The sequence below is a fragment of the Petromyzon marinus genome, chromosome 36, assembly GCF_048934315.1.
Source record: "Petromyzon marinus isolate PM22_M1 ecotype Great Lakes invasive population chromosome 36, UKy_Petmar_22M1.pri1.0, whole genome shotgun sequence".
Taxonomy (NCBI): domain Eukaryota; kingdom Metazoa; phylum Chordata; class Hyperoartia; order Petromyzontiformes; family Petromyzontidae; genus Petromyzon; species Petromyzon marinus.
Window position 1 is genome coordinate 9,061,037 of NC_133702.1, and position 25,523 is coordinate 9,086,559.

The 25,523-nt window shown below is 43.1% G+C and overlaps 1 protein-coding gene across 1 annotated transcript; it reads left to right on the plus strand.

The window, feature by feature from the left end:
- The first annotated feature begins 3,449 nt into the window (after window positions 1-3,449).
- On the plus strand, window positions 3,450-21,440 carry CENPK (centromere protein K). The gene is made up of 11 exons (XM_032966478.2): window positions 3,450-3,831; window positions 5,947-6,116; window positions 6,590-6,727; window positions 7,501-7,554; window positions 7,859-7,934; window positions 8,042-8,088; window positions 8,201-8,283; window positions 8,391-8,492; window positions 8,974-9,109; window positions 10,794-10,856; window positions 11,724-21,440. Exons 2-11 carry the CDS (start codon window positions 6,000-6,002, stop codon window positions 11,880-11,882), a joined length of 975 nt encoding a protein of 324 aa, XP_032822369.1. The 5' UTR covers window positions 3,450-3,831; window positions 5,947-5,999; the 3' UTR covers window positions 11,883-21,440.
- Window positions 21,441-25,523: the final 4,083 nt, after the last annotated feature.

Here is a 25,523-nt window from a genome sequence, read left to right on the forward strand (position 1 = left end):
GAGTCCCGTCCAGTCGTTGCGTGTCCTCCCTCTTCCACTATCTTCTCTTCCATTTTCACCTTCATCGTCACATCTCCAGCCATGACCCACTTTAGTATGTGTCCCGCATTCGCCACCTTTATTCTGAATATATATACACCGTATAGTATATTATATTCATGTAGGTAGGTGTGTGTGTGGCTATATTTGCTTAAATTTATTGACAGCGGCTACAATTTCGGGGTGCGTCACATAACCCAGAAAACAAAAAAAGTGTTTGATTTGAGAAACCAAAATCTAAACCCCGAGATTAATCAAGGAGTTCCATATGAAGATAACTGGCCGTTGTCAGATTTAGATTTCCCCTAAATCGGCTTGCTTTCCCGATCCAACAATTCAACGTGAATTCACAATCGTTGGCATAGCTAAGTGTCTTAATGCGAGCCCGTCCAACAAAGTAACCACTGTGCCGTAACTGGATGGCAATGCCAACGCCAGGCTTATCAGGATACTTAATGTGTTCGCAAAGTGCAGCTTGGAATTACTGTACGACTTAAGAACATTATTTGGTGATGCTGCATTGGCAGTGGTGAACAAGAATAATCTGATATATATATAGAACTGGCATAATTGTTTGTTATATATTTTAACAAGAGTGTATTCATAATAATTGCCTATTATACACGGCATGTATTTTCTTTACAGACGGTGTTATGGACACATATGTTGAGTGTTCATGGACGGTAAAATGGTTACAAGAGCTCTTAACTTGCAAAGTTATAGGCCTTTCCTGCCTTAAATTTAATGTGTCGCCTGTCTTTTTTTAAAAAGTCACTGCTATCATGTCTGGGCGATTAATAATGTAACAACTACGGCTGATTGTGCCAGCATTCTTACAGCCGACTCAGAGGTCATCTTTAATGTGTTGTTGCTCAGCCGCCAAAAGGAGTCGTAGTGCGCTCTCTTGTGGACAAGATCAGAAGTGTAAGTTCAGAAACATCTACATGAGCTGCATGATTTATTTTTCAATCTACGTGTCTTTACCGAAAGAACCAAAGAGTATGAATTACTGCAGTCACGAAAGCTTCAAATCAAGATTGAACCGCGTCTACAGGGAGGATTCCGACACAACTCAGACATGACTTTAACCGAGAAGATGGATGAAAAATTGAGCAATCTTTGGAAGGACGTTGACCAACCACATAGAGTGTTAACTGTTGTGTTGGCCGACTCTCTGAGTTGCATTACATTTCTAAGTTTGCTAAATTTTACGTATTTTTTTTCTCTGTTTTCTCTCTATCACCTTTTTTCCCTCTGTAAATTTCACCCCCACCCTATCGCCCGTTGCGGCAGCCCCTCCCTCCCCCCTCCTCGGATGAGCCGAGGTCACCCACCCACCACCCTCTCTTAGATTACATTGACTTGCAAATTCCATCCCTAGCCCCGCCCACTTACCCTTGGGTTGTACCCACCACAAACGTCTAAAACGTTTGGTTGCAGTGGCTCTCTCGCTACATTTACTCCTCAGCGGTCCGCCTGCTGTATTGTTTCACCCTGAAGACGATGGCTTGTGCAGCTATCGAAACGTCGTGATTTATTATTATTTTTTGTTTCTATCTACGTGACTTTACCGAAAGAACCAAAGAGTATGAGCTTAATTAACAAACTATGGCACACCTGAGCACTTTTAGTATTAAACTCATTATCATCGTCTGCCATGATCTATGCACTGGCCGATGAAGGCCTCATCAATACACGCCTATTACGCAATATACACACATGTACTGTAGGCTGAACTTCTTTCGCACTGTACGTGGCGGGGGGAAGGACAACAAAATAATCACACAAAAAATATCTGTTCTAAAGAAACGAGTTTTCAGTCTAGATTTAAAATAATTTTTACACGGAGGTGTAAATGCATTTTATATACAGTACACTCTAATACATTCAAATAAGTGTGGGAATTCAAACAAGGTTCCCCTATGTATGAACTAGCCCTCGTCAGAGGAATATGTATAATGTTAAACACAGGGTCAGGGCTGCTCGTGTAAATGACGTCTAGCTGATTGCTAATTTCAAATCCATAAAAGCCATCAGTGTGACTGTGAGAAAGCAATTGGGCTGATTGACCGACATCACATTGGCGGTCGTAGGAGATGGAACGATGAAATCAACTCGTGTGCAGGTGCTTGGTGGATGTTGGGTGGATTTGTGACTTTGCACGACCGTGATAAAATGCATCGGATTTTTTTTTATCAGTGACGAATGCCTCACAAATAACTGACTGACTGTGATGATCTGTGTTTGAATTTCTGAGTTAAATGTATCTCAAAGGGCCAGCCACGCTTTTCCCTGCCAAACACAGACTCTCCCATTTGCCTCTAAGTGTAAATCAGGAGGTGATCCATCACTTTGTGGATTATGCTAGTACAGTACTATTCTGTAATCGATCAGAATCATTATTTATATTTGAGGAATCCGATTACCTATAAAGCTGTTTTCACAGATTACACTGACCTCACTAAAACAGGTCCACTCAGAATGCAATGTACCAGAAAACATTGAGTAACTTTTATTTTCATACGAATTCGTTTTATTGAGAAACACTTTTAGTTGATTGACATGTTGGTCACTCAATAGCCTCTAATTTAATAAAAGTTTAATCAGGAAATGTGGTTTAAATGTAATTCTTATAAGGCCCCATGGTTTAAAGTTTCCTATATCTTATTATAACTCTCAGGCCTTTATATATGCGAAACAGGGATATTGCCCGAAACGTCTAAAGCCTTCTCTCACCAGTGTGAGACCAGAGAACGATAAAAGACCAACAGTACAAAGATTTATAGCCCATGGGATTCATCTTCCAGTATAAATAAATCTGATTTTCAAGAATAGGTTTTATCCTCTCTGGAATTAAACTAGTGTTTGCATGTTCACCACAAATACGTGTGGTTAATGCAGACTTGATTCCTTGAAAAGGGTATCTATTTTGGTGTTTGAACATCTTAACACCCGTTTTATTGCCAGAACGGGAACGCAAACAAAACTCTTATTTTTGCGTACTCTGACACTGCCAAAAAGTGTCCCATGGATAAATCGGAATCTGATTATTCTGAAACGTTGAGCGAGCACGTGGCCTCGCCCCCCACCAAAAAGACAAAGATCCCCCGTGTAGCCTGTAACAGACTGTTGGGGCAAGTGCTGTTAGCGAATAGCACCTACGAAGGCCGACACTGATACACGAGGGGGGTGGGTGGCCATCACCGCGCCCGGCCGCCTTTGTCTACCCGGGTACTCATTTGATGCCGAGTCGACCTAGGGGAGGCCCAGGGCCTCGGTTCAGATAATCATCACCGGTCTTGGTGGCCGGGACGCCGCCGGGGTTTCTTTGGCGCAGCGTAGCGCGCTAACCGCAGCACCACCACTCCCCAGCCCCCCCACCACCACTCCACCCCCCACCCACCCAGCGGTGACGTCATCACAGGCGCGGTGCGGCATGGGAAGCCCAAAGGCGGCAACTTGAATCGCGTTCACTCGGCGTTAAACGCGCACGCACACAGAACGAATAACCTCTTTCGCCTCTCTCCACTTCATTTCGTCGAACAAACACAGTTCGCAGTCGACGCGCAAGTGCCGTGCGTGCGTGCTGTGGTGACGCTGCGCCCTGTCGCAAATCAACGAGCGCGGTCGTGTTAAAGAGTTGCCTGGCGTGTTGCGGGGGGCTAGGCGAGGTGCAGGCCTCGCGTGTGATTTTGTCGAACAAACACGTTCGCAGTGTGTGTGCTGGAATTACTGAAAGGGTAACAACTATACCGCTGCTGCTGCTGGAACGTTGCGGTCCGTTTTAAATTGGTAAGCGAGGTGGTTTTAAGAGTGGACTGCGGTGTTGCGAGGTGCAGGCCTCGCTGAGCTCCGATGTCTTTGGGGGGTGGTGGTGTGGGTGTTATCGCTACTCTCTCTTCATCTCTCTCTCTTTATTAACAATTCACTCTGTTATTTTTGCCAGATAAGGCTCACTTTTAAGTTACGTAGCTTTGTATTTGTTTTAAAAGAGCGACCTGACCGACGGCTCAACGAAGTGGCTTGCCCGTCGCGTGGACATGTACAGCGGCAGACGAAACACTGCCACCACCACCACCCCCCCTTTGCTCTCGCACGGGCAACTTCCAACCAAATACATCGCTGTTCAAACTTTATTTGGCGCTTTCGCGACTGCAGGAATTACCCTTTGGTTCTCACGGTAAAGTTACGTGGATTTACTGAAAGAACCAAAGGGTACATCGCTGTTCTTTTCTATTATTATTACACGTTTTTTTATTAACTCCCCTCTCGTCTGTTGTCGTTGTATCCTCAAATCTTGTAACTCAATTTTAACCCACTTCCCAATGTGGTATCGACTGCAAACTTGGTATACTTATGTCATACTGATGACAATACTATATTCTATCATTAAAAAATAAATATTTTAACGTTTTTTTATATCTTATGTTTCGGCTTGGGTCTAATTGTCCCTTACGTTATGGTAAGCTTCGGGTCCAATTCCTGGAGTAGTGGAGTTCTGCCGTTACCAGTACTTTTCAAAAGCGTGTTTAAAAAATATATATTTCTTATTATATATAAAGTATATATTTTTACTTTGCACATTCTCCCCTCGCATCATACGTTGCAACATCCTGACATTCTGGACGGCATTACCTGTTGCGTTAACGGTGTGAGGCACCCCGGACTCACGCATTGGGCGGAGGTGCGGCTTGCTAGGCCGTTTCTAGTCTGGGTTCGGCTATTTAAGACTGTTCTAAGGTTTAAGAATGGACCCCATGTATTCTTGTTCCTTGTCTCTGAGCTTAATAGCTCCAGTGAGCTTGGAGTTCGGATGCTCCAGTGCTGAGATTGGGCCCTAATGAATACAGCCATTGAGTATTGTGGGAGAGGTGGGGTTCGTTATTCTTCCACGTTCTCAATATGGCTCGTCTGGCTTGCTGTATTACAAGTCACAAGCAAAATTTTCCCTTCTCGGAGACATCGCTGTCCTTAAAGTAAACCCTTCTGAAAAGTCTTATCGGCGTAAAGTTATGCCAAACATCTCAATGTAGGGTCACAGAGCTTGGGCAATGATTGGTGCCGGCTAGTGGCTTCTGTCTCCACGGTATTTGGTTTCTGGCACAAACTGACTTAAATATTCTACAGCATTTAAAAAAAAAAACATGTAATTCGACGTGAATTAATAATTCTATGGCGATAAAATATGAAACAATATATTTAGTTACATAGCCTACTCGTCCAGTCTCATCTCCCAGGCTCTGACAGTATTGCTGTCCCGACGAAAACGCATCTTTTTTGAAACTGCTTTTTCTCATTAGCTTCGTTCCTCTGGCTCTGATTAAGCCACCCTTATTTATATATAGTAGAGTATTGTCCTTATGAGTGGCGCCTTGAGACATTGTGAATGGCGCCTAATAGGTGCAAATCATAATATAGAATTACTGTTACTTAAGGATGTATCCTTGTCACGAGGGGCTTTTAGACAGAACGATTCTTTGTTAGTTTAAACGTCTTCTATGAGTGTTTTATTTGAGTCAACTTGTGTTACTGGAAATGTATCTTATTTTTTATTGATTGTACACTGCTGATGTCCTCTTAGCGAACGCGTTTTTTGTTGTTGCTCTGAGTATGTTTTACCTGATTATCATTTTAAATGTTTCGAGTGGGGGAAAAAACTCGCGCCCAAAGAAAATTTACGTATTTTGACACAAACATCCATGCAAGTTGGTCATGAACCAACTTTTGCTATCTGTTGATTGCCCCATGGCAACTGCAGATATTTGGAGTTTCGCATCACGTGATCGTCTCCACGTGGTTCACCAACTTGGATTAACACGGATTCAACCCAACCCACAACGGGCTATACAAGTACACTGTTGTAATAACAGAGCCCCCCCCCCCCCCCCCTTGGCTGTGTAACAACAGGGTTGGACCACATTTTGAATAACGAGTGTGGGAACTGAACTCTGCCGACAACAATGGACAGCCTTGATGAAGAAACGGTTGGAGACATTTCAAAGGAAACAAATGGAGTGAAGCATGGCGTTTCTGCACTGCAGAATCTACAAAATCGACAAAAGAAACTCCTGGATGAGGTACGTGGTCTGTAACAACTATTACTGCTGGACCAAAGATCCAGTGTGCAGGTAGTGATGCATCTCCAAGAGTGTACATATGTTTCAGTGAGTGGGGAGTTGTATTATAGTGGTTATCGCACTGCGCTACAGACTATGGGACCCAAGTTCGATTTCTACTCGTGGCGATTACCAGGGACATTATCTGAACCCTTCCCAGACCTTTCCTAAGTCCACTCAGATTAAAATTATTACCTGGAGCGGCGTGTAAAAATTGGCAGTGGTCATATAATGGTGATCAGGCGTGTTTCTAGCTGTACCACCACCTCCTTGTGCACCACACCTGCCTTAATGTGCTCTCAAACAGCACTTTCCACAACAGTGTATGGCTATACAGGGAATCTATACAGCACTCGCCTCCAATTAGCACGGTTGCTTACGTACGGTGCGAAAGAAGTTCAACGTACTTACTCTACACTGTCGTGTGGTTACAGGTGCAGATGCTGGCCAAGCGCTCCCAAGTATTCCAGGAGTTCCTGGCACCAGATGTACCAAATGAGACAACATATAACAAGGACGTTAGTGAGAAGATTATTATGGATTGTGACTCCGTCTGGAGGGAGGTGAATGAAGTGAGTATTTCAACGCACGCAGAGGCATCCACAGTGCTTTGAAATCCATCCTCTTAACAGATATCTTGACAGCTTTTATTTGTATAGTGTGGTCTTGAAATGACAGCAAATCAAGGCAACGCTTGTTAGCCGTCTTCATGCTGTGCATAAATGTCATGCCAAGCAGTTGCAGGGTAATACTGCTCCACCAACACCTCCAGGACAATCACGTGTTTAAGCTACATTTAACCTTTTATACTCTTTATGCTTTCATATAATATGCTTTGTTAAGCACTCAAACATGAAATAAATGGGATGCATTTGGTCTTCATGGGAATAACGGGGTTTTGCAAATACAATTGATGCAAGGAACCCTCCATTTTAAACGATCCTAGTATTTTGAGGACACTGTCAATGAGTTTGCAATTTGATTCGCATGGTTGCCCGTTTTGATCACAAACCTGAATAATACAACTCATAATGGCTTATTTTTTGTCATTGAGAAGAAAGAAAGGCCTCTGTTGTGGAGTATTGCTTTCTTCTGGAAAGATCTCTGATTCCGCTAACTGTGTGCCTTTTGATTTTTCCTTATTTATGCGTGATAGTAACAAACCCTTTTTTATTTTTAATTACCCTGCAATTCATTAGATGGGTTCACTGAAGAAGCTTTTGTATATTAAATGAACACAATATATATTTTTTTACAAACAAGTACCGATATACATAGATCTTTAACGTAAAATAATATTCAATATAGTGATTTTAATTGTGAAAATTGTACTTGTCTCTTGTAGATGCAAGCAAGAATTTGTATGCAAGAAGCCACTCCTGTGTCTCCTGAGAATCCGGTAAGGTTTGAAATCATTACATTTCATTGCCGCATCTGAGATAAAACCTGAAAGTTATAACAGTGCAGCTACAATTGATAATTACGGTCATCCCTACTGATTTAAAATATAATACATGCTTTTATAAAATATTTTACCCATTGATGTTGAGAATCTGTGCATAATGGCAGTACCACTGCAGTTCCAGGTTGTGTCAAACAGCTGTGCCTAGTTCATGGAATTTAATTTCCCTCTTAGCACAGGAAAATGAAGGTTACATTCATAGTCATAAATTATACTATATGTACGTGTGTGTTTCTATCAGATTTTGGATATACTTTTGGCAAAGAAATGGTTGCTGAATGCTGAAGTTGAAATTTCAACGGAAACAAAACAGCTGAGTAAGACATGTTTTTTGTAATAGTCGAAAAGTGACCTTGCCACAAGACATTTAAATACTTGAAATATTGTTTTTGTATTTTGAACAAATATTTTCCCTGTATTCTAGTGCCTCTTAAGTATCCTGAATGCGCACTTGTGGTGGCAGAAGAGAAGGTACGATATAAATTTATGTATTTTTAATTCTTGGTTCCTGAGATGTTCCTTAATTCTCGCAAGTGGATGAAATTGCAAGTGGTGATTTTTTTTTTGTATTTTACACCAACAGCTTAAACAAGTTATCGGTCAACTGGAGGAAACATTGTCATTTTATAGGACCACAACAAAAGCCCTTGAGTCCGAACTTGAAAGGTAAAAGACCTGAAAGCGTATTTTCCTGTTTGCTCGTGGTGGGTTTTTTATCCGGATGAATCTGTGTGAAGTATATCGATCGTGTCTCACAATGAGTGTTGTTGCAGAGAGAGGGCATATCTGGAAGATCAAAAGAAAATTCAACATGCACTTAAAGAAAAACTGGCTCAGCTGGCTACGGATACCACCAACACGTCATCAAGCCAAGAGTATGCTGAAACACGTGTTTAATCGCCGACATATATGTAAAGTCGCCACACTAATAATTTTAAAGATCATTCTTAGCATTCTCACTTGGTTTCAGACTGTTTATAACCATCATTTCAGTTTTTTGTAAAGTTATCATTTAATTATATATGTTTCGTTAGTGTATCAATAGTAAAGTTAGAATACTTTGAAAAGATATTACTTTTTAAGGATGGCTCAACAATGCACGTGGATATGTGGTGGTTACCCCTTGACAGTAATAAACAGAGGTTATCTACGGCAGAAATTGCATAATGTTTTACTACATTAACAACATTATTCACTCTTTCATAAAACAAATACGGTTTTGAAAAATGTATGCCTTCAGTTCCAGGTCAATGTTCATAAAACCCCTGCATGTAGGGGAGGCTTAATATGTTAGCAATGAGTGGCTTCATCTTTTGCCAGCAGTAAGTAATGGCAGTGCTGCCCCCTGCCTTTCAGCCTCCCCAAAGAAATGCAGGAGCGACTGCGCAAGGCTATGCTGCATTACAAAAAGCTGAATAAGGCTCTCTTTGAGTTTTCAAATGAATTTTTCCCGCTGCCAACGGAAAATGATGTTCACGGCAAGAGGAAGAAGGTAAGTTCAGCTTTTCTCGGCTACCCGGATGGTGATAGTAATACAAGATTGTGAAATGAACGTATTGGCGGTCCACCGGTGCGCGGTATTAAAAAAAATAGCAATTAAAAAATAGCAATTTTTTTTGGCAATAATTATTTATTCTCCTACAATTCGCAACCCCGGTCAAAAAAATCTTGCAGTGCGCATCAAAATCAGTTCTCGTTATGTCGAAGCAGTCGGAAGACGAATGCCAGTTAAAACTTATATTTTAGACTGTTTTTAGGAGGACCGGTGTGTTATGCTGCAATGGTGTACCTCCAGTTCGTCCAAATGAAAAATGCATCGTCATCACGTTGCCCCAGTGTAATGGTTGGCACACTGCACTGAAACGATGGTCAAGTTTCCCTTCCCACGCACGGTTCACCCAGCAGTATAAATGGGTACACCACAGTTAAACCGGCAGGTCACATGTGATTGTGCGGTAAGATGCGTTCAATGTTACTACGTTCAATTATTTTAATGGTTTTGAGATACATTAAATATATAACTAGCTTTACTACCCATCTCCGCCCGAGACTTGGATTCTTGTCTTGGATTAATACACGACCTACGTGGAGGGTGGGGGGGATGCGTGACGTCAGCAGGCACACTGCATGACGCTGCCGCATGCGGGTGACATCACAGATGTGACGTCACCGCTCGCTTGCCGTGCAAAATATATCCATTATTGCGCCCTCTCCCTGCCTCCCAAAATACAAAAGTCTATTTTGTTTATGCTTTTTTGCATTGTGTACAGCCCGAAAGCTACCCACATGCCAAATTTAAAGTTTGTTGCATGTCGGGAAGTATGCTAAACTTTTCGAATCGACACACATTCACAAATTTCCCTTTTTTTTCTATAGATTACATCTAAACGATTGTGAATGGCTTAATGCGAAGCTTTTTCATAGTTGTGTTAGGGTGTTGGTTGTTGGTGAATGCTATTAACACATAATTAGCACGTTTAAACAAACTTCCAATGTGTTAACAGGATATAATCAAACACAGCATGTTGAGTGTCAATATTATATACTTGTGTAAGGACAGTACGTGGTGATGTAGCAACAGTCCTGCTCCCCGTGGCCATGGTTACTAATAACCGGAACAGGAACAGACAGGGTCACGTTAGGGTAATGTGGGACCTAAGTAATGATTGATGCGACAAGCTTTGACAGGGTCGCGTGAGGGGAACCAGGGGACCTAACGGTCATAAATTGTAATAGGGGTAGAGACAAGACAGGGCCAGGTGCGGTGAGAGAGGGTTTGGGAATAGGGGCGTGGCCGGGTTGAGGGGGGATAAGAGCCGGCGTGAACCGGGGCTCTGGGCTGCTGTAGTGGGGGAACTGCCGTTGCCGTCGTCACCTTGGAGCGGGTCGTCTTCATCATCCTGGAGTGGGCACCTTGTGGTCTTGGAAGACTAGAGTTATGTTGTCTCAGAATAGAGTTATCTAAGTTACCCAAGTGTGTATAGTCACTCACGGTTACTCGTTAGGTTATTAGTGAGTCGGCGGACTTTATCCATAATAATTATACATATAACTGAACAAGACGGTGTCTCTGAGAGCTACATTACACTTGGATACACATGAACAGTGTTATAACATATATAAATGGAACATATATAAATGTAATTACTTTTTATTTGTGTGTTTTTCCATGACAGAAATCTACAAATGTGAACAGCACAAAAAACATAGACTACATTGCTATCCACGAAATACTGGAGGCAAGTGAATTCGTTACTGCAATCACTTCCTACCAACTCCGTAAAGGAATTTTGGAAGTGTTCTGCAGATGTTGTAACTCAAGATGAATATGTTTTACATGTGGTGTTGCGTTTCGTGTGCACATGTGTAACAGCAACATTCTAAGGTTTATTTATTGTCAAGACAAGTGCCACAACTGAACATCTGAATATTTTAGGGATCTGTAGCTGGTTGCATAATATACCTTGGGTAATTTCCACCCCCCCCCCATACACTGCGTCAGATGACATTTAACCAGCCAAGTGGCTCAGCAGTAGAGTGAGTGGTTCACCTTAAGAAGGTTACAAATTCAAATCTTTGTTGGGAGTTGACCAAGCCGATCATCCCTCCCAGGGTCAATAAATGGGGGGGTCCAACTTTGCGGGGAAGTCAAGCGGTTGCCAAATCGATAAGACTGGTGCCCGCCTTGTAGGAATGTGAAGTTTCCACCACTGTCTGGGCTGTTAACAAGAGATGATCACAGCCTCATTGCTCATTTAGAGCAGGAAATCACTTCCACCAAAATGACTACGCTTTCTCCGTTCCACTGCTGGATGGAATGAGTAATGAGGGTTGTTTTTACCATACTTCACCATGCTGGTCGGTGCAGATTGGTGTGTCCAGTACCGGTTTGGATATCACTTGCCACTGATGTTAGCCATGGCCAGGACTCAAATTCAGGTTGGCAGCTTCTTAGTGTAGCGCACTAACCACTGTTAAACAATTTATATCCCTGACGCGGCATTCTAGGCAAAATTTGAACTAACCCTGATATTGGACTGGAAGACAATGTGGTGTATAAACCATGAGCCCCACTCACCGACTTTTTTCACCTTCTCTTGCCACAGTTGCTGATCAACCAGATGACAAGTTCTCCGCACGACCCATACATCACTGTGCAAGACAACTTCTGGCCTCCGTTTGTCGAGAAACTTCTCCGCTTCGACATGGCGGTCACGCATCCGGAGGATCACAACAAGATCCGCATTCAGTTCTACCACGAGTAGCATGGAGCAACACTGATGAGGGCATTAAGACTGCATGCATTTAAGTTTCCATGCAACTGATTGCTCAGGTCTGGATGTTTCTGCAACCAGTTGCGAGTAGTTGCACCAATCAGTTGCTTGCAGTAGAGACGGTCTACTTTCAAGTGAATCTACTCAGAGATTTGTAGTGACGTACTTCATCACTTATATATGTGCCAACAAATAATGAGTTGTTACAATCCTAATTATGCTGTGTATAAAGGGTTGGTAAATTCACAATAATATGACCAATGGTAACTTATTTTATTTTACCAGGTAAGGCCCACTGAGCTGTATAGCTCTTTCAGAAGTGACCTGGCCACAAAGAATAGCTCATTTGTGGCTAGGCCACATGTTGATTTTAAATGTGGAGAAAAAAAAACGGAGAACCCAGAGACAAATCAACAACCACAGGGAGAACATGCAAACTCCAAATATACAGGTGTCAGAGCTGAGATCGAACCCGTGACCTGTATACCAGGCAAGGTAGCTAATAATATCTCGCCACTGCGATGCCCATAAGATAATATTTTGCAATTGGGATTCTTACACATTTCCATACAGTCGTTAATTCATGAAACCCTTGATTAAAAAGAACTGACCGCACCAAAATATCATTGCTGTGATTAGCAGAATATAGAACTCCACACTTCGAAATGTGGAAAGTTAGTTGACCAACTAATGGCTCAGTTGTGGACAAAGCAGTTGTAGGCGATCTAGTTGCGCGATTGCGAGAGGGATTTGCTCCTTTGACTGATCACTCGGTATCAGCATCAGAATATTTATTTATACTGGAGGAATCCGATTAACTATAAAGCTATTTTTCACAGATGGTCCGCGATATTAGTGCACAGTATTGGAAAGGTAAGCAAAATGTAAACTAAACTTTTTTTTTATCTTTCCAGGTAAAGCCCATTGAGCTATAGCTCTTTTTCATAAGTGACCTTGCCACAAATGATAGCTCAACTAATTGGGTTATCATGTGTGCACCTGCCTTTGGGATTGACCCTCATGGTTGGGGCATATCCAGTTGGCATGCTCTGTGCAAGCATTTAGTTTTACATAGACGGTACCTTAGTCACTCCACTGCTGGATGTGGACCTCGTCATGCCTCATCGGTCGTGGGCCTTATACTACTTTTACCATGCTGGTCACTGGGTTTGTTGAAGGCAGGGGAGCATAGTACAGGACAGTAGTGGCTTTTTCGCCACAGCTTACAACGCCTGTCTTATACATGGTGGTCACCTATACAAGACATATCCAGGCTCAACACTGCTTAGCGTCTGAGATTAATTCAGAAATTTAATTGGATACATTTCCATTAAGTACATCACATTGGAGTGCGTCCAATCTTGAAGCAATAAATTATTTGTATACATTTTAATTACTCCCGTAACCACAGTGGCCCTTTTGTGTTGGTGCTTGCCTGGGGTGTTTCTTATGGAATAATTAATTTCCACTTTGATATATATATTTTTTCTTCAGATACCGATCGTGTCACCCAAAATTCACCCAGTCTCGTTGAACCTTTGAAGTTATGCAGTGTTGAGCCTGTATAGTGTTTAGGTGGGGTAACTGTCATGCATAAAATGGATGTTGTAGGCTACTTCGCGGCTATATTATGGATTGCAGAGGGCAGTGCGTTAACATGTATTGTGCTGCACATCAATGCCCCATGTCTATGCTGTCCATCTTCAACTTGCATTGACTGGCGTGGTGAATTATGGTCAACCCCCACGATGTTGTGAGGAGGGCCTCATTCAGCAGTGGATTGGCAAATTGCTGTACTAGCACATTAACCTCTACAATTCCACAAAGCCTCCTAATGTGTGCAGGCGCATTGGGTTAGGTGTTGCAATACGCCAATTAGGCAGCTGAGAAAGCTCTTTTAAAGTATCCCATAAAACCTGTGCCCAAGCATTCACAGATGCTACCATTCTCCATTCTCTTGCCCCTTTGGCACTGTGGGTGTAATTAAGAGATGAAAACACCCTAACATTGCCATGTTTGGCATTGATCAGCGTAGCCTTGCAAGAGGCCAGCTGCAATGCAGTGCTATCAGGATCAGCATAGCATTACGGTATTGGTGGGTCAAGCACCTGTTTGTTAATTCCTCACATACCTTAGAGTAATTGGACAATCACAACCGTTGTTCGTACAGTGAATGGAGTGGAGGACTAAATGTTGCCCTGAGAAAGAGAAGTCGGGATGGGATATAGTATACGATAATTTCTGCTCTAGGGAACTTAAAACGTGCAAAGCAGATTCGGTTGAACACTGCTTTCTCAGTGCCAATATTACAGTTTGTTTTCAATAATTGAAACTGAGAAAAATTGTTGTGCGATTCACTTAATTTTCTTTTGGATTATCCTAGGCAGATACAATGTTGCCAAAAGCTATTGGGTTTTGGCAGCAGAACTTATGCAATTTCGCCTGTTACATTATGTTTTTGGTCAATTATAGCCAGTTGCCTACGACCACCCTGAATGCACCCAGTCTTGTCAAATCTTAGAAGCTTGGCATTGATTGAGCCTCCATAGTGCGTGGACGTGTGACCACCATGAACGAAACATGCCGGCTGCATGTTGTCAGCACAGGGTAGCAGTGCAGACAAATCAATTGTACTGAAGTCCAAAATATCTATGCTCTTCACCTTCACAAATATGCACTGTGACCAACGTGGTGAAATATCCCCCCACCACCACGACCTGCAGTGGCTAGACCCTCATCCATCCCGTGCATTGGCAAAAAAAGGCTGCTCGTTTATTACCGATCGGGTGCATAATATTGCAAACTCTCGTGTGTGTGCACATTAGTTGTATGTATTGTTTCAAAAGCCTCTGTTGTATTATAGTAATTATACGAATGTACAGCACTGATGTATGCAGAAGTCTCAGATTTTTTTTTACAGAGTTCAATACAGTGTAATGACAAATAATGCTTGCGTTGCGAAACGTTAAATACAATTCAAAAGTGGTTCACAGCCAAAATTGTAACGTAAACTAACAAATGTGCCTTTACATGCGATGATACGTCATTTTATATAGTATAACATAAGTAGACGTCTGTACAACGTTTCCGAAGCTTATGCAGACAAAATAATATACAGCTTTTCATTATTAGCCATAGAGTGTAATTATTAAACAGTTGTGGAAGTGTGATCGTGGTTATGCCAACCGGTTTTTGCACCTTCTCGTCTGAATATTCCTGGCCACAAGACTTCCAACACAATAAATTAATTATGAACATTCTCTTAAGCAAGCTACTGTCCACATCCAACACGGATAATTCGTGTCAAGGCAGCCCTAAATCGCGCTACACAGGTGTGCACAAATTTTGATTTAAAGCTTTCGTGACTGCAGGGATTCATATTCTTGGTTCTTTCGGTAAAGTCACGTAGAAGGGAAACAATAAAATAATAAAAATATAAAACAATAAAATTCTCACGACGTTTCGACTGCAACACAAGCAATCATCATCAGGTGTGAAAACCACGGCAATAAATTTTGAAAAAAGTGGCGTTTTTTTTAACGTTAGCACCACGGAGAGCGATTTGGCAGTTATTCAAATGGACGAGTCCATCTATGTACGGAAAAGAGGAGGTGGTAGACGAAAATAATGGATGCGGTCTGAAAGCCACGGTAAGCGTGAACAATCAATTAAGACCCTAAATGGTTTATCATATCCTTCCAATGATTGCTAAGCCAGAATCCATCTTCGCGGTTGAAATTGTGTTTGTATATGTGGATAACCTCATGAACGAATCTCATGATAGCCAGATGGCTTGCAGAGAACCTCTGTCTTGGAGAAGTCAATGTCATGTGAGCCTACTGAATTATAACAGTGATGTGCCACGGCCGAGGTGTTGGTCCTGCCGTGTTTTAGGGCTGCTTTGTGTTCACGGATGCGGTCCGAGACATGTCGTTTGGTTTCTCCAATGTAACTGCTACCACAGAGGCAACTTAGTTTGTAGATGCCAGAGTACTGTATGTCCGGAATCACATCTTTTACAGACGGAAGCAGATCACGGATTTTATGTAATGTGTTGAATCGGACCTGGATCTTGTGTTTATTCAAGTTTTTGGAGATCTTTTTGTGATCCCCGCAATGTAGGGTAAAGTGATGGTTTTGAATGGCTCTTCAAAAGGGTCCTTCTTCATGGTTGGAGTGATAGGTGTGCACAAACAAAGCAATCCAGCTCGTCAACAAGCAACGTCCCCCTGGGGCTTGTAATGAATGCCGCTGCCAACAGAGGCAAGTGCGGACCCATGTTTGGATCGGGTGCTCGTTGCGATAACACTAGATGTCTTGTGAGGAGGGCATTGCTTGGGGTGGGCAGTGCTTCTATAATACCTCAAAGCCTGTCTTGGCCACAAGAGTTCCGTGTTTTTTTAGTATAAGCAGCCATTGAGCACTTGAAAGAAAGCGCAGTTCCAGAAAGGTCCACAGCACTTGGTTTCGTTACAATTCCAATCGTACTTGTAGAGTTAATTGCAGTCACTCGTTACTCAACTAATTTTCCATTACAAGTGGTAATATATTTTTAAGTATGGATAAATTCGTCTTGGATTGTCATACATACATTTGTTCCAACATTACAGACCGGTGAATATGCATTGAGGTGAGGTTAATTATTTGATGGTCGTTTATATATTGTTTAAGGATCCTATCAAATCGCGCTCAGTGGCCCAATCTAATTGGATTTGAGAACCTCGAGGAGTCTAGTTCCTGCTTGCGTGGCCATCAATGCAGGAGATGGCACTAGTGGTTAGTGCGTTTCGCAGATTTCCACTCACTGGTCCGATTCTGCATTGAATATAACCTGCAGAGATTTGAGTGTTATCCCCTGACGTGTGAGTTTTCTCTGGTTTCTAAAGGCCCGAAATTGGCATTCGCAAAACACCCGAATGTACTAACCATCCTGAAAAAACTAATACCAAGGCTCGAGGTTTGCTGGAAAATGTGATGAATTTATAGTGGGAACCCAGCAACTGACTTTCTATCTGGTGTTTGAATTGGTTTTGTTTGAAAGTGATCCTCTGCTACATGAAGCCTGCCTGCGTGTTTGTCATCTCACGGTCTTGCAAAGTACCAATCCATGTAACTGGTGTTTGAATTGGTTTTGTTTGAAAGTGATCCTCTGCTACATGAAGCCTGCCTGCGTGTTTGTCATCTCACGGTCTTGCAAAGTACCAATCCATGTAACTGGTGTTTGAATTGGTTTTGTTTGAAAGTGATCCTCTGCTACATGAAGCCTGCCTGCGTGTTTGTCATCTCGCGGTCTTGCAAAGTACCAATCCATGTAGCACCTGCACACGATCTGATTTTCATATCTCAATCTCTACGGTGGATGTCTTCTCGGGCGGTGTTTCCATCTGTCGTTTGTCAACCACTGGCCATCAATTCTCACGAAATCTCCTACCCAAGCCCAATTTTATTAAAATTCAGTATAATGCGGTGAGTTTTCCAAGGCATGTGTTTACGTAAATGTCATTTCAAGCCTTCTCCCGCTACTCTTTTTGTTTAAGCCGTTTCATTTTAAGTGATGCACGTGTTCTGAGCCATGTGGCAAAGCAGGTAACGTGCACTCAAACGTTTTTCTCTAGGAACAGAGGTACGCTCCTTTTCATTATCGAGCTTCTCTTTTCCAAAAGTACCCCAATTATGTTGCCGCAATTTTGTATTAGTCGGGGCTTGTTTTCATCCCGATGTGTTGAGGGCTGAGCTCCAGAAAATGCAGTCGATCATCGATTATCCGTCTGCTTCCAACATTATACAGCGGTCCCGGGGCCTTTGCGGCGAACCGCCAAAACCGCTCCACAGGCTGTAACTAATCCGGCGACCGTCAAACACATGGTCTTGTTGAAACAAGTGCGTAGGTGCTACGTACATCACCCCATGCCGATTCTTTGAGATTAGAGTGGTAAGTACGGTACAGTTAACATACTAACTTTTGTTTACAGTAGGATATTGTCTATTTGGATGAGAATAGGTTTTCCCCTTTTTTTCTGTCAACAACAGGTGTTAAATATAGGTGTTAAAACACCAAACTGAAACATTTTACAAGGAATCATGCCTGCATTAACCAGAATACTTGTGGTCAGAATGCAAACAAAAATAATACTCTGATAATATATGCATTGGCTTTGAAACTGATTGGTCCATACCAGAGGCAGCTTTCTTTGGAGCCTCGTCTCAAGCGGCGTTAGACCAGAGGACGCCAAAAGGCTCAAAAGAAAGCTGTCTCTGCTGTGGACCAATCAGTTTCAAAGCCAATACATCATATCAGAGTATTTTTTTTTGTTTGCATTCTGACCACAAGTATTGTGGTTAATGCAGACATGATTCCTTGTCAAATGTTTCAGTTTGGTGTTTTAACATCTCAACACCTGTTTTGTTGTCAGAAAAAAGGGACAAACCTATTCTCATATTTTGGTACTGGCAAAGGAGGTCCCATGATGTCTATTTGGATGTATAGCTTATGCCAATTTGATATAATCAACACAGTTAACACGCTCCAAAAAAAACACCATACACAACATCTACAACACAATGTTACACAATGTGCAAACAAGTTATTTTAAATAATGATGATTTAGTGATTATCCGGCGTTTTTGAAAATCCGGCATCCCCTTCCGCCGGATAATCGATGGTCTAACGTGTGTCCCCTGCTGTTGAGGGGGTCGGGATACTTGGGGTTTGGGGGGTCTCGGAAAAATGCCACCGATGAAAATGAAGCCTTGTGTGGAGTAGTTTATTAAATGGTGCTTCTGGGTATGAAAACGGTTTTGAAATTTGATTTGAAGCTTTCGTGACTGTAGGAATTACTCTTTGGTTCTTTCGGTGAAGTCACGTAGAAAGAAAATAAATTAAATAATATAATACGCCGTTTCGATTGCAGCACAAGGAATCGTCATCAGGTACACACAGACACACGCAGAGAGAGACACAACATAGGCACACAAAGACCTATGTGTGTCTCTGTGTTGTCTCTCTCTGCTTGTGTCTGTGTGTACCTGATGACGATTGCTTGTGTTGCAATCGAAACGTATTATATTATTTAATTTATTTTCTTTCTAGGTGACTACCGAAAAAACCAGAGTAGTTCTGAAATTGTCGTGCACAAACATTCCACTTTCAACCAGCAGATGGCGGTAGATATGCACCATGTTCACGTTATTTGCAACCACAATACATGTATTTAATATTACCAAAGGTCATAATTATATCTCATTGTCAGAACAACCGCGTAGGGACTCTGTTATCCATTCATAAGCTAACACGCCATGCATGTCGAGGTTATCAGTTGAGAAGCTGCACGATATACTTAATGTTTTGCTCAACTTTGCTGATATCCGCCACGACTGAAGAGAGCAAGAGTTTCCAATTGTAATTCAGTCGAGCAACTGGGTGTTCTTTAGTGATGCGGTCATACAATATCACGATGCAATGTGGATTCGCATGTCGTCTGAATGAATGGAAACTGGCCATATTTGTGTGTAGAGAGGCAGTCAGGACACCAAGTGTATTATTTGTATTCACTTTAAAAAAATTATATCTATGTTGCTTTACCGAAAGAACCAACTAATATGTATTCGAACAGTCACTCGGATTGTCAATGTTGTGGATTTGCTCTCCCAACACACCGGTGTGCTGTACTTTTAACGAATTGTCGTGTTCTGTTTAAGTGACAACCCTTACTAATTGGCTGTCTCGAGTGGTGGCGGATTTAACACCACATTTATATATTTACGCGATCTAACCCAAAAAAAAACATTTATTATTGATGATATTGGTCGCGAAAGCCTACGTATTAGCAGCACCGATTCCTGGCGGAGGGGACTGGGCCATATGAAAGCAGCCATCATAGATGCATCAGATTGCACGGGGTGGTTTAGACGTCTTGCGACTAATTGTCTAAAACCTCAACATGTTTTGCATACCAATGGGTGTGAAAACAGAAATGAATAAGCAAAGGGAAAAAAAAAACATGTTTAGGGATCAATTCATTGGCGGCCACAAGACAGCTGGACCACCCTGTCACAGTCTAAAACAAATGCACTGTGGTATTAAAATGAGATTCGTCTTATGTCCTCATTAAAGGTCTGGTTACGAAAAAAAGGTTTGAAAATCAATCCTTGCACGATATATTGTTTATAGACGGTATGTAGTACACGGCAAACGTTATAAATGCGTTGCTATTCAATTCGACTAAAGTGGAAGCATTGCAACGCCTCTTGATAGCTCGTAAATTGCCGTCATTAATACACTCATACTGAATGAGTGATTATAATTGGAGGCTGAGCCACATTGCAACCACCGGCCAGGAACGATACCTTCGGCGTATGCATACACGCACATATGTTGATGCAATCTCTAACGCAGATCTCTGTCAACACACTGCTGGACGTGTCGGGCGAGGTTATTGTTTGACCATACTTCCTCACTCTGCTCAATGCGGGTTTGGGGGAACGGGTGGTCACGCCTCGTTCAGGTGTCTATCACTCGCAACTTGCTTAGTTGCATATGGACTGTACGTGCGTTGAACTTCTTTCGCACCGCGCGTAGCCAACCGTGCTAATCGGAGGTGCGGGGGAAGGCGATCAAACTGAACACAAAACGTGTCAATAGGTAGAACGATACTTTATTAATTCGGACGCGAGGTCCCTGTAAAACGCTTCATGATTTTTCGTATTATTTCCCAGAATTAGTTCATAGTTCCAGTTAAATTTGCCGAAAATTCGATGACTGAACGATTTAAAAACGACTGCATTACCATGTGTTTCTTACCAAAGTCGATAACACATATGTCCTTGATTTGTGTGTGTCTGTATATACGTACGCTTAAGACGCAATGGATAAGCAACATAATTACATATTTGCATTCGTTTAGCAGGAATAATGTCGACTACTTATTGAAAACCAGGGTAGTGAACTGTGGTTAAACTATCTCTCATGGCCCCCAGAACGGCGTTAAGAGCTGCATACATCCAGCAGTGTAGCCACAAACACACACTGTGTCTGTACATGCATGCGAGTATCCATGCATACTTTATCTCTCAACACAGTGTGGTTAAGTTGTGAACACTGAATGATTGCGAACCCAGCAATAATGATCATTTCATTCATTGCGTGACTTGACCGTGGTTAAATTCTCGCAAACGCATTCAGAATGATTTATTCTCTCCGGTATTTTCTTTATGAAGCAGGTGGAATTCATTCCGTCGTGTTTTCTAATTGGCCAAATCGCCACTGTGAAATGCACACACGCGCGCACACACACGTGCTCGATCTTGATAAAGTAATGTAATTAAGGAAATGCGATGGACATTGTACGCCTCCCCACTTGTCCGCACAGCCACTCCACGCCACTGCGTTGCATCTCGCACGAAACAATTAACCCTTAAGTGTGATACGTTTCATCCTAATCGTGTTGTGAATTACATTACGTGATAAAATATTGTCGTTTAGATCCACCTCTTGACGAAAGAGTCGGAGTATACCAAATAAAGCAAATTGGCAAGATTGTTAATTTATAAGAGAGACGCGGGCTCCGCTTTTTTCCCGAAAACCGAACGTCAGTGAACCCGTGAATTGGGGCACAGATTTACGTGTATATGCTTAAAATCACGAATGTTAAGTTGCATATATGTCATCCAACTTACATGCATGGCGTTATTTCTTCATCTTGTTCGTTGAATTGTTATTTTTAAAAGAGGCGTAATCAACAATCTGTTCAAGATCTTATCAAACGTAATTCGTTCATCTAACAGATTTTTCAAAAACTTGTTTCCCCCCCCCCTCCCTTCAGCGTTTGTTGTCGCCTTAAATTAATCCTTTGTGCGGTGTGTAAACATCGCCGCTGGGGAGACAAAGGCGGCCGGGCGTGGTGCTGGCCACCCACCCCCTCGTGTGCCGTGTCGACCTTCATAGGTGCTCGCTAACGGCACTTGCCCCAACATTCTGTTGAGGCTTTAAGGGGAATCTTTGTTGTTTTTTTGACGCATATCTCTGATGTGTTGTTATTGTTGTTGTTGTTGTGCCGCGTGTTGTATTGGCACGATGTCCGGACGTTCCACGTGTTGGGATCCTCGTCACCAAGCGGCGAGACATCTCGTGCTCAATCTCACCGGCAAACATTGGGATCGTGCAGAATCTGCCCACGCAGCATCAAATCGTAACATCAATCTTACCGAACAAAACACATTTGCTGCACAACCCCAAAAAACCACAACGCAGAGTTTGCTACTAAAAAAAAGCACGGAACACCGCGTATTCTTGCGAAACAATAAAGGCTTACGTTGTAGTCTTAGAGTCATACTGCGAGCTATACTGCACGCTCGGGCAATTATTGTATTCACCGCATGGGACAAAGTAAAACGCAATTCAATCACTGCCCCGGCATCTTGCGGTAACGTTTCTGGGTCAGCCAGCCGCGCGCTTTTTGTTTTTTTGTTTTCTCCCGGACCGTAACGCGATCCTGTCGAGCTGTGGCCGGTCTCGGTGAGAACGCGAACGTCGTTTTCCCAGCCAACACACGCCTGGATTCGCGTTTTCAAACTAAGAAAATATGTTTTATGTCTGCAGTTAAGGCCCACTGAAGCTATGTAGCTGTATTTTAGAAGCGATCTGGCTCATGTGAAAATGTAAAAATGTATAGCAGCCAAATACTCTAAACATGCAAACTGCAAATATACAGCAGCAGGCGTCAAGGGTCGGGATCGAACCGACGACCTTCTGCATACCAGGCGAGGTAGTTCACATCTCCTAGCCACCGTGATGATGCTGATGACGACGGAGACACGCAAACTCCAAATATACAGCAGGTGTCAGGGTCGCGATCGAACCGACGACCTCCTGTATACCGTAGTTTTGTAGTTTCATTTATTTGGTATAGCCCTGTGAGCCATTCGGCTCTTGAATCGGGTGCAACCGCAACAAACAATAAACAAAAACATGAACAAGAAAACATCTTAAAGTGACTATGTGTGACTGTGCAAACAGAAAATCCAGGAAATAAACCATCAAAATATTCATGAAATAGCACCGTACACCAACGCTGTGTGCAAAAATCCCAGTGGGATGCAAGTCAAACAACAACAACCACAAGACAACTAAGATTAAGGCCAACAGTCGAACTCCGTACTACAATAAACAAAAAACATGGCCAAACCAAAACCAAAACCAAAACAACGTTTTAGAAATCACCAAAATAAAACCATAAATGCAATGTAACAGTGTTCATAGGGACTGTAACCGATTTTTTTAAAACAATAAACTACATACAGGCGAGGCGGTAAACAATCCCGCCACCACGAAGCCCATCGCGGCGATGCCCTCCCGCCAGCGCACGGCAGCGCCGCTCATCCACGCTCGCTCGGCAGTTGTTGCGAAATCATGGGAACGACTCCTATCGGGAAATGTCATCGCTTCACGCGACACTTGCCGTCGCTTATTCCCTCCGGCGAGAGCGCGCGAGGGGTCGGTAGGGTTGGCTTCTCTCTTTTGTGTCGTCTCGCACAATTCTATCGCGGTTGCGTCGTCGGCGTCGTGTCACTGACGATGCGAACTGTGCACTCGCTCGCTCTCTCTCTCTCTGGGGCTCGCGCACAGAGGCGGCGCGGCATCACTCGGTTCTCCCCACGAACCCACGACCACAACGGCCACCGCTACCGCCATCATCGAAGACGAAGATGCCCCGCATAGCGAGCACCTATGAAGGCCCGCACGGCACGCGAGGGGACGGGGGGGGGGTGGTGGTGGCCAGCACCACGCCTGGCCGCCTTTGTTTCCCCAGCGGTGATTTTTTTTACACACCAGGTTAGGTATTTGAGGCTGAGTCGACCTAGGGGAGGAGGCCCCGGACCGGTTCAGATAATCGTCACTGGCGTTGGCCGTGAGCGGCAGTCGACCTCGGGCCCGTTGGGTTTGTAGCGCAGCGCGCTTAGCGCTACACTACCACTACACTACCACTACACTACCTCTACAACCAACGTCAACTCCACTCACCACCACTGTCACCACCACTGTCACCACCAATGTCACCACCACTGTCATCACCACTCACCACCAATGTCACCACCACTGTCACCACCACCAGTCACCACTACTGTCACCACTACTCACCACCAATGTCACCACCACCATTCACCACCACTGTTATCACCACTGTCACCACCACTGTCACCACCACTCACCACCAATGTCACCACCACTTTCACCACTACTGTCACCACCACTGTCACCACCACCACTCACCACCACTGTCACTACCACTGTCATCACCACTGTCATCACCACTGTCACCACCACTCACCGCCACTGTCATCACCACTGTCATCACCACTGTCACCACCACTCACCACCACTCACCGCCACTGTCACCACCACTGTCATCACCACTGTTATTACCATGGGGCAGGGTGGCGCAGTGATGGTAACACTTTTGCATCACCGGAAAGACGAGCCCTGGATTCGATTCCCGACTCGGGCACCTTTTCTGCGTGCAGTTTGTATGTTCTCCCACTTCCGCATTGGGTTTCTCAGCGTTCTCCGGTATATATTGTATATGTAAAACACGCAATGTAACTGGGATTGGCCAAACATCGCAATGCTGAAAACATTCTATAAATTACGCAACTAGGATTGAGAAAGTGTCGCAAGACTCAGTGGGGCTTTCCTGGATAACAAGCATTATATACAATACTACTACTACGGCTTTCTGCGTTGATCAATTTTTTCCCTTTCAAATAGCTATACAGTTCCACGCTGCACACGCCCGATGATGGTTAAACACATCCCATGTGACGCGCGAAGCAGTTAATCATAATAATTTGCGCTAATTAGGCGCCTTTCACGCTGTGTTTCACGTGACGTTGGACCGGAGTTTGTCAGAGAACGGCCTGCGGAAGGAGATACCAAGGAACTATTCCTGAAAATGCATCGACTTTTCTGTTTTTCCTTCCAAACAACACTAGGGAGCGCACTTTCCCACACTCTGTGCTACAGAAAAAAAAAACGTTCGTGTCAGCGACAGTGATTCTCTGTAGCTCTCGCCGCTGGAAAAAAACGCGTTGCAAAAATTAAACAAGTGGAACCAATTGAGCAACGATAACAACACACTAGATTCGCGTTACCTTTATTGCTGTTGCGCGGTCATCAGTGACCGGATTGAGGCCACAACTTCGCTGCACTTGAGTAGTACCCGGATTCGATACGAATGCCCTGAAACTCGGGTTCGAATCCTGGTTCTCAGCGGTGTGGGCTCAGCGCTCCGACTGGCTGCACCACCCGGCCACCTCCTTTGTAGCTAAAGCCTTCGCGGACTTCAGAAGCTCGCCGGGACTTATTGACTGAGCAGTGTGGCGCGTTCACCAAGGTGCGCGCCGAGAAAAACAAACGACAATTCTGAACTAAATATACTTTTGTTCTTTCGGTAAAGTCACGTAGATAGAAAATAAAATAAAAAAAATTGAGTTTTGGGTTTTAACATTTATAATTTTTATATTTAAAAAATAAATGTTAATTAAAATTTTACATTTTTATTTTATTTTCTATCTACGTGACTTTACCGAAAGAACCAAAGAATATGAATTCCTGCAGTCACAAAAAAATAAATCTGA

Bases quoted from the DNA above. Each gene is read 5' to 3' on its own strand.
- CENPK (XM_032966478.2), top strand. From the start codon at position 6,000: ATGGACAGCCTTGATGAAGAAACGGTTGGAGACATTTCAAAGGAAACA. The intron at 8,089-8,200 runs GTACGATATAAA...TTACACCAACAG, and splicing joins TTGTGGTGGCAGAAGAGAAG to CTTAAACAAGTTATCGGTCA. The intron at 8,284-8,390 runs GTAAAAGACCTG...GTGTTGTTGCAG, and splicing joins CTTGAGTCCGAACTTGAAAG to AGAGAGGGCATATCTGGAAG.